Here is a 9,224-nt window from a genome sequence, read left to right on the forward strand (position 1 = left end):
TATTTTAGAGACCGACTTGCTTTTCTTTAGAAAGCAGTGTTTTATGTATCTTGTGCATGTTCTAATAAATATTTTAACAACCTGATTGTTACAGATTTTTTTTCTTTTGCAGTAAAAAATATATTCTAATGAATATATTTAGTTAATCACATTGATAATTAATATTATCCAAATTGAATTGAACAAGTTTAAAATGCGACATTAAAAATCGCGATATCTCCGAAAATGATTCATTCAATGGAAATATGATAGTGATAATCATCTCGATAATCATCCTCATCAATATTCTCGCTCTCGTACATATACGCGAACTCTCAGAAATTCGTGTTTTCAAGCAGTGCATATACAGTTCACTTGGAATTTTCAGGAACGCCTGTTGTAAGAACTCTCTTTCTTTTTTGTACTCGATTAATGTCATTCAGAGTCGGAGAGAGACACGTTCGTCTCACGACTTTAATATTTGGAAGGTAGACTCGCCCAGCTGCTGTCCCGACAGCCTGGAGGACGCTAGTCGAATTTGGTTCAGAAGGCTGCGCGGGAAGTGTAGGGCTGCTTGTAGGTTTCGTTAATCTATCATCAGCTCGAAATGAACCGCACCGATTTTGTCGTTACGACTATGCTTGATATTCTTCGCCCATGCTTTGCACTCCACATTTATCAGGATTCCAGCTGAAAGCGCAAAGCAAATTAGGAGATTAGGATTTTTGCGTTTCTACTTGTGGTACCAGTACAATATGAGATTCAATTTTAAAAGTTCCTGTGTCATACTTCGTGGTCTGACAAAGTGCACCGCAACAAGTGGGCTAAGGTAACCCTCTGAATTTTCATAAGGATAAAAGTAGCCGGGGAAACCACGCCGCGGCAAGTAGTTAATCGGCCCAATGTTCTCCTGGTCAGCAGGATTCTCGCCTTCACAGGACACCCAAATCGTATTCAGCTGCAACGAATTGTTGCCTTTCAAAGTCGCAATGTGTTCTTTGAGATCGTGCGGCATTTTGCCCGGCAGGTTCTCGGTGTCATTGTAAAAATCTGGCCTCCAACCATAAATCTGTCAAACACAAATCTTATGAGAAACAAATCTTATGAGAAATGTGGAACTTTCGACGTTGTAAAATATTCCATGTATTGTCAAATCCATAATCCAAAGCCATAATATTTTTACGAAATCATATCATTCTTTATCCACGAAATTTCCACTATAAATACTCGTAATTTAAACTTTACATTTCGATACATCACCTACCTTATTCAGCTTGAGAAAAATGCAGGGAGCAGATTTGTGATAGTTGTATCTGTTCTCCTTGGTGCAGGGATGCCAATTTTTCACATCAACGTCGCAAACCTTCCCGGGGGGCGGTGGCTGATTGTAATCGCATTTGTTAATATTAGCACCAAGTCCAAGAACAGATCCGGGCGTAATGTAATCTAATGAAATATCACAAAAGGCACAGTGACGATTGGACTTCCCTTTTTTATCGCAGATATTTATTACCTTTTAAAAAAATTTGTAGTGAATCAACCCAGTGCTTGAAGTTCTCGCTGTCGGTGCCTCTGTACCAAATTAGGGTGCTTTCCACGTTCTCCGTCGGTGGCATCGGCCTGAATCCTAATCCTGCGAAGCGCATCGTTTTTAATTTTAATCTTTATTATTGCTATTAATCCTTTCGCTGCTATTAATGTACAATCAAAGTTAGTTCACCTGGATTTGTTCCGATAATGGATCGTTCCAGCTGCCACCTTGGTATTCTCGGATCGAGCGTTTGAAAGAATCCCCAGAAACAAATGGCGACGAGTGCCGCCAGGACTCCGTAAAATATCAGATAAAACAGTCCGATCTTGCCTGTGAACAGAGCGAAGCATTATTGATTAAATGGCAGTGATTAAAGGAGAAATGTAAAGTTTCAGCTTGCACAAGCTAAGTTCCGCTAAATCCTGTCGACGGTGCGTTTTTTCGTATCCTTCTATATTCTCTCTCCGAGAACAAAGAAAACGGAACAGCACGACTGTTGAAAATTTCTCGAGCAACAGTCGCTTTGCACCGTTGACTTTGTATCTTCGTTTGTCGAACCATGTTCTCGTTCACGATTGCTCAGGTGCTCCGAATCGGCACGACATGTGTTAGAATTCCTTCAGGCGATAGCTTATCGTTTCTACAGCTATCACCGCAAGGCTGCAGCCGCATATTGTATTTCTCGAAGTCGCGTGCAGAAGAAAGTGATTCTCGTACGCAGGCTCCCCTTGTATAATGTAGGTTAATTGTATTAACTGCGGATTCAATTTGCAGGAAGATCAAAGTGCCTGGTCAAGTGGAGCAATTCAATTACACGCCGATTCAACGACGTCGTTTCGCGGATAGTCCTCATCACTGTACAACAAGCAGCGCCATCGGGAACAAAGCGAACGGAGACGCATCAACGGAGACGATTATATTTGACGCGAAGTGTCTTATGTAGATCATAGTTCCCGCTTTATTCGTTTTAGCTTTAGCCTTTGTCGCCTTCGTGTGCCTCCCTAGCTTCAACCTCGGCCTCAGCCTCAGCTTTTACGAGTTTCGAGTTTATTGCTTTCAATTTGTGTTCTAACGTCAGTTTAGTCCACCACGGAATCTTTAATTTCTCAGTTCAGTTTCTCTGTTCTGTTTGAGGGATTTTATTAGCTTTGATAATGTCTACTTGAGATTTGTCGTTAGGTGTATGTTTGTATAATCAAAAATCATGGTCTCGAACATCGAGGAATGATCGGATCGAATCGAGCAAAAATTCACGGAATTCTCGAAGGACTCTCGTGAGACGTAAGGCATGTCCTGGAATTTTGGACGGCCAAAGTTCGAGACGAATTTTCAACGAAAACCGGCAACTCGGCCGAATCCCGCGGATGGCCTGGTGGCCTTCCTATTATGCCAGTCGACTGGTACCTGTGTCCTCCGCAATTCGGACAGTCTCAGGTAATCTGCAGCTGAACGAAAGGCCGCGGCATGGTCGCGTGGGTGTACCCTTCGGAATGGCCCTAAGTTATGTAATGCCGTAATGCCGCCGTTTAACGCCAATTGACCTCGTTGTACACGTTTGCGCTAAAGGAAGTTTAACAATTGCCATTCAACCGGGCAAAGCGTTGTGTGCGCCGCGAATCAGACGCGCTTCGCGCTTCCGTCTTTTTCTCCCCATACCCTCCGCCAGGAGCTAACGTGGAACTGTTTGGAAAACGGGTTTCCGAACGGGACGATTCCGTTTTTCCGCCGATCCTCCCGTCGTGCGTAGCTTCTGTCGGATGATCCATGTAAAATAATCGCAAAGCTCACTTTGCAAACTTGAGACCGATCTTGGGAATTGGAGCTACGGTGCGAGCCGCTCAGACGGGGAATCTCTGGTGAAACTAATGATTGAATTCAACGACGAACCTGAGAGATTGAGATGTGAGTTATTTTATTCGTTAGTCGTTTATTTAAAATCCATTATAGACGGCAATCGGCTGATTACTACCAGCTATAAATAAGACGGTACATCGATTCTAAGAAGATCTGTAATTACTTAACGATGCGGATAGTGTCACGATCGGAAAAACGTTGGTTGAAAACTCGTGTTTTCGATCAGAACCGTCAATGATTCTGTAACAGCTGCCTTTGATTGCTTTTTGTGATGTAACGACGTAACGAGATTGCGTAATAATCTGTAGAAATTGAAAGTGAATACCTTGAACTACGAATCAAGTGCTTCACTGTAAGAGTATAAGAAAATAAATTTTCACACTGTATATTTTCACTTAGGTAAAGCTTTTTAAGCAAAAACGTGAGGAGAGATTGTACGGAGAATTTCTTCGAGATTTTTTCACATTGGCCACGTGTCAAGGTTGATTGCTGCATCAAGGATAAACCAACGCCTTTAAAGCCAAATGCAATTCGTGGGAAATACAAAGCTGCATGGCTTCTGAGCCAATTAAACAGAAACAAACAACATGTCGCGAATTAATACGTCTAGTTGAAGTTACAAGTCTTCTTCCTATACCGCACCAAGAACAATAAAAGATCAGTTAAAGTTTTCATTCATCATTTTTCAATCCTTCATTCATTTCGTCCATTTTTTAATCTTCTTCCTTCGAACATAAAATTTATATTTATATTTATAGATCAGATCAGGGAGGTTCTATCATTTTAGAAAACTCTTTGTACCTCTTCTCTGTCGTTTGTTTCGAATCCTAGTAAGGAAATCGTTAGCTTCGTTTCCTCTTAATTTTCCTCTTCTTCCTTTAAATATTTCCTCTTAATTTTCCTCTTCCCCTTTTAAATATTTCTATCTCAATCTAGAACTAGAAACACCGAAGTATACGTGGCGTTAATGCGATTTATGAACTTCATTGTCTTCAAGTTCAACTACATAACTAATTTGTTTTATCATCGCACAATTTCGCTCCGTACGTTTCTGTTATTTTATTAATATTATAAAAAAAAGAAAAAAAGATATATATATATAAACATATATATATCTCGCTGAATTTACTTATATTTTTCTCTCGATTATGATTAAAGAGCCATCGGTAATGATTCGTGATAGAATCCTCTTAGATAACAAATACCTTAGATAATAAACACTTAATTGCATTATAAAAAGCGACTGAACACCGAGACAAATAAATGGCAATGAATCATGAAAGAATAAACACGAATGTCTCGAATTTCTACAGTGCAGGCGTTTCTAGAATTCCATTTCCGCCGCCCATACTTGTCTCTGCGGAAGCGTTTGTAACAATGAAGTTTACAGCAAGTAATGCAGCTAACAGCGATGTTAGCGATGTCTCGCACAATGTGTTACTGATAAATAATAGTTCGTATTGTAAAGGCGAACGCATATTCGCGAATACAACAGCATTTTAAGGACATTATTTTGATGGCAAATTAAATTCTGAATATTTTGCTATTTCTAACTCTGTGAACAATAATTATCGAAGATACTACCGAGAGAGCGCAAAAGATTCGCTATTTTGACGAAACTATTCCAGTTTATAGACAACAAATTTGCTCCAACTTGAGAAGAGAGGATGATCGATATGAAGGAGTAATTCAGTGATGAATGAAGCGGACTATAATAACGGAAAATTCACAGTTTGTTAAGTGCCCGAGCGATCTTCGCGATCGAACGGAGGAAACCTGACACGGTGACTGATAACGGAAGACATAAAAAGACCGTGATAGCACTTCATACCGTCGCGGGGCGAAATTAGTGTCGAAACGACCAATCACACCGGACCTTCACGCTGAATCACGGCTAACGCGTGGGAGAATTGTCTCGTTACATTCATTAGGTCGTTATTAAAACTACAATAGTAATCTGAAATTACGCGCCACGGTAAATCGCCTGGATTATCTCGTTGAACCAGTTAAAATATTGCATGACCAACGGCGCGTTCAAAAGGAGCACACGTCCCTCCCTGTGCCGGTTTAGTCATTTTTTTCGTCACAGACTTTGAGAAACACCTATCGAGTTTAAAATGACCAATAATGCGAAATTTCAAAAGAACAGTATTTCTTCTATAAAATTATTTGCGTTTCTTCTGCCATCTTTTATTTCAGCATTACTATCACCTAAGTAAAAATTATAGCTGTCAGGAATGTCAGCTTCTTGAATTGAATTATTTAATATAGCAAGAACTAACGCTTGTGCGTGTATATTTTGTTGTTTTAAATAATTCAATCCAAGAACAATTGACGTTATATTCTATCCTGTATTCTCTCATTCTCCAATCGATTAGCGATGGAGATATTTAAAAGTTTGTCTTTTCGACTTGCTGCAAGCTAAATTCGGTTCGGACGTCAGAACTATGGAAGACGGTGAGGATTCTACGAGTAAACCCTAAAAAAGGGCCCACGCAAAGTGTTCAATCATAGGGTGTGGGTGTGTAATAAGGTAAGGTCGCTATAGCGACAGTCGTAAACACGCCCCAAGGCATCAGGATAAGGCATTAAGCGCGTTCACGCTATTCGCGATAATCGACTACGATGATGCGTCTCACGTGGGCTAATTAATTGAAACTTGCGAATTATTTGTTTCGTACACGCGACACGCCGCACGAGTACTCTCATCTTTATTAAGCAGTCATTTTCAAGGAAGACACACCGCGTCTAGACACTCGCATTACGCTGATATGATGATGATAATTTCGTGAAAACTTTCGCGATAAGGGAGGTCGAGTCTCCGTGTACCGCAATTGCAAAACAATCGTCATTCATTCAAAATACCGCAAAGACATTCTCCGCTTCTTTAAACGTTTGTATGTGTTCAGCGAAACTTTAAGAAACGCATATGAGGGAATCGAATCGTCGTTGCAGCGGCCTCACCCATTCTCCCGCTTTCGGAAGATCCTTGACAGATCCTTGCGTATCAACTCAAGCAACTAAAAGCCCGAATGTGTCCGATGAAGATATGAAGAAATTTCAAGATCTGAGAGTATGATATTTTATCGTGCAAAGAATCAGCTGAATGTTAATAACGATACGCGACAGTGCCGACGACTTGGTCACTGACACCATCACGTGCTAAGGGTAAACATGCGGTAATGACCAGTAAAACTCTGCTGATGAATCGTTAACGTGCCACGGCGATGCATGCAACGGTGTCGACATAGACGCGTAGAGACTCCAGTGTAGGCACACTTTTCAATTTTCTTAATACTTGGATAATATCGAAATATTAATCCTTCATTTTTAACAACGTTGATATCGATATCTGAAGAGCGAGAAATAAGGGCGATTAATAGCGCCCCGATATAGTCCCAGACGTTATGGTGTAATTCAAATGATGTTATCTTCGTGAAAATGGATTCTCTTTTTCTGAAGCGTCGCCCGATCAGCCTGATGGCTGATGATGGCCACTCTCTCTCTCTCTCTCTCTCTCTCTCTCTCTCTCGTGACGTGAATGAAAATATACATCGTGGATTTTAAAACGGAAACATAAGTTGCTGAGCGTGTCTAAAGGGTACACCCTTCGGCTTGTTCGAGCCACGCGACATCGACGAGTACGATGTTCACTATCGATACCGACCAGAGGATCGATATATCCCACTGTACCACACCATAAGCCCATGGTAAGAGCCACATAACTTTCCATGATACCAAGTAACTCTAAAACTGGCAACACTGCGCCTTCCTTTGCTTACCCCAGCTACTTGCGGTCCTGCCCATGAACGCGCCGGTCTCACGATTGTACAGAAAGGTCTTCATAGACTGGCTGACCGACATGCTCGGTGGTTTCTCGTACGGGTTCATCAACTCCGTGGCGACCATCCTCGGATCCTTGGCTACCATTGTGTTTCCACCTGTTTCGCCGTAGGCTTCTCTCTCCTAGCTCTCTTGGCGAGACTCACAGAACGCGCGCGCGCCCGCACACACCGGGCGCGGTACCACGTAGAAGAACACGCGAGTAACTCCGATTCAAATTCGATCGCCACTGTATTTCACTTCGGATACTTCACGCAGGTACGTCGCACCTCGCTTCTCGACTCGTGCTTCTTTCTCTTACTATCCTCCTGCGACTTTACTACGACTCCGACTCCGGCAGGTTGCTGCTCCGCCGCCGACAGTTGGTTCTTCGGCGCCACCAGGTTGACTAAACGCTCCGGAGCGCGTCGCGACCTTCCTCCACCTCTCTCGCTCCCTCCTCCACATAGCCATCCTCACTGTGCACTCTCTTGCCTCTCTCTCTCCCTCCCTCTCTCTTTCCCTCTCCCCCCCCCCTCTCTCTCTCTCTCTCTCTTTCTCTCTCTCTCTCTCTGCCCCTCCTTGACCGCAGGTTCGGACCCAACTCTTCATGGGCCCAGGTGTGTACAACCGTAGGTACAGGTTGTTTCACAAAATACAGACAATTTTGACAATGTCATCAGGACAGGTTTTTGCGAAGCCATCATGGTGAACGCTTCCGGTGCGGTTTATCTTGAGTATTTTATTCAAACTGAACTGTTGGATGATGGACGACTCATGCCACACCATTCGAATCTGGAAGAACCGTCGTTCGCGCCGACGCCCGCGAAGAGCGCCAGGTGATAGGTATGCTTTAAAACGGCAACTATCTCTGGCAAAGTATATGCTCAATTGTACAGATAAAAATATGAGTAATTTTTAAACAGAGGCTATTGATCTTACACGAAATACTCTCTGGTTGCGACAACGAGGAGGAACTCGGGGAAACATTACTCATGAGCTGAATAATGCGCGTTCGTAGAACCGCGAGAAACATTCTCAAAGTGTAGCCTAAGACGGGAACAACATAAAACACGTATTTATTTTTGTATTTTTCAATTGACGCTTGATATTATGTCTGATCGCAACTGGTCTCAATGCAATGGATTTGTCAATTGACGCTTTTTGCACTATTACATCTTTCAAATTAGATACGAACTAAATCCCTGCGGAGTAAATTTGGATTCCGCCATGTGAAAATGAGTAGCGCAAATAGACAGATCTGCGATATCTGAAATATCTGTGAGATAATTTCTACTCCTGATACTCATTAAACTTATTAGTTCCTGTCGTTTGACGATGATCTTATCAATCGCAAACGCCTTCTTCTTTCGCCCGCGACATGCCGGAAGCTATTCGTTGGTTGAACTATGATGGGTCAACGGCTGGAAAAAGGAGAGTTCCGACAGCGCACGCGGAAAATTTTCCATTTACGTAATAATTCTTCCAAGTCGCCAACGCCCACCTGAACTGGCAGGGGTGCAGCTCAAAATAGCTCTGAAATTGTCTGCTTCTTCCGCCACTTTGTCGCAAAGTTTTGTGACAAAGTGACAGAATATCGAAAATCGTATAGTATGTACGATGAATCTAACAGTAAAGTACTGTTACGTACGAGTCTCGTTGTCATCAGCGACTCTTTCCGCGATCCTCAGTCAGCGGCGATTTTGTCCAGCGTGTATATGTGTCGCTAGACAACTCCAGGCGACGTGTACGTCGCGTTCAATGAATAACTCACTCCTGCTCGAGTCCTCTTCTACCTCCACCCTGCCCCTGGTCCTCGGCGAGCAGTCGCTCCATTGCCATGACGTGTCACATTTGCACGTGTATACGAGCGTTGCTACGGTGGTCGTTGCGTTGGTGATAATGGTGCCGACGTTCACGCGTGTATAAAAGTTTTCCTCCAACGAGCATTCCGCTCATTAGAGCTCGGGCTTTTTTTCTTTTGCATCATGTCTTCATGCGCTTGTCTTCAAAATGGGATAAGTTTAAGGGGTAGGTT

The 9,224-nt window shown here is 42.6% G+C and overlaps 1 protein-coding gene across 1 annotated transcript; it reads right to left on the reverse strand.

Annotated features, from left to right (window-relative positions):
- Positions 1-185: 185 nt before the first annotated feature.
- Positions 186-7,610, reverse strand: LOC105190743 (sodium/potassium-transporting ATPase subunit beta-2). Its single transcript, XM_011153647.2, has 6 exons — positions 7,147-7,610; positions 1,700-1,840; positions 1,493-1,612; positions 1,244-1,425; positions 769-1,048; positions 186-669 (listed from the first exon to the last, which is right to left on the reverse strand). Exons 1-6 carry the CDS (start codon positions 7,292-7,294, stop codon positions 566-568), a joined length of 975 nt encoding a protein of 324 aa, XP_011151949.1. The 5' UTR covers positions 7,295-7,610; the 3' UTR covers positions 186-565.
- Between the last annotated feature and the right edge of the window lie 1,614 nt (positions 7,611-9,224).

This window comes from Harpegnathos saltator, unplaced genomic scaffold, assembly GCF_003227715.2.
Source record: "Harpegnathos saltator strain DR-91 unplaced genomic scaffold, Hsal_v8.6 scaffold81, whole genome shotgun sequence".
NCBI classification, from domain to species: domain Eukaryota; kingdom Metazoa; phylum Arthropoda; class Insecta; order Hymenoptera; family Formicidae; genus Harpegnathos; species Harpegnathos saltator.

Excerpts from the sequence above, each read along its gene's own strand:
- LOC105190743 (XM_011153647.2), bottom strand. The coding sequence starts at position 7,294 with ATGGTAGCCAAGGATCCGAGGATGGTCGCCACGGAGTTGATGAACCCG. Across the intron at positions 1,426-1,492 it reads ACTACAAATTTTTTTAAAAG|ATTACATTACGCCCGGATCT; the intron begins GTAATAAATATC and ends ATATTTCATTAG. Across the intron at positions 670-768 it reads GCACTTTGTCAGACCACGAA|CTGGAATCCTGATAAATGTG; the intron begins GTATGACACAGG and ends TTGCGCTTTCAG.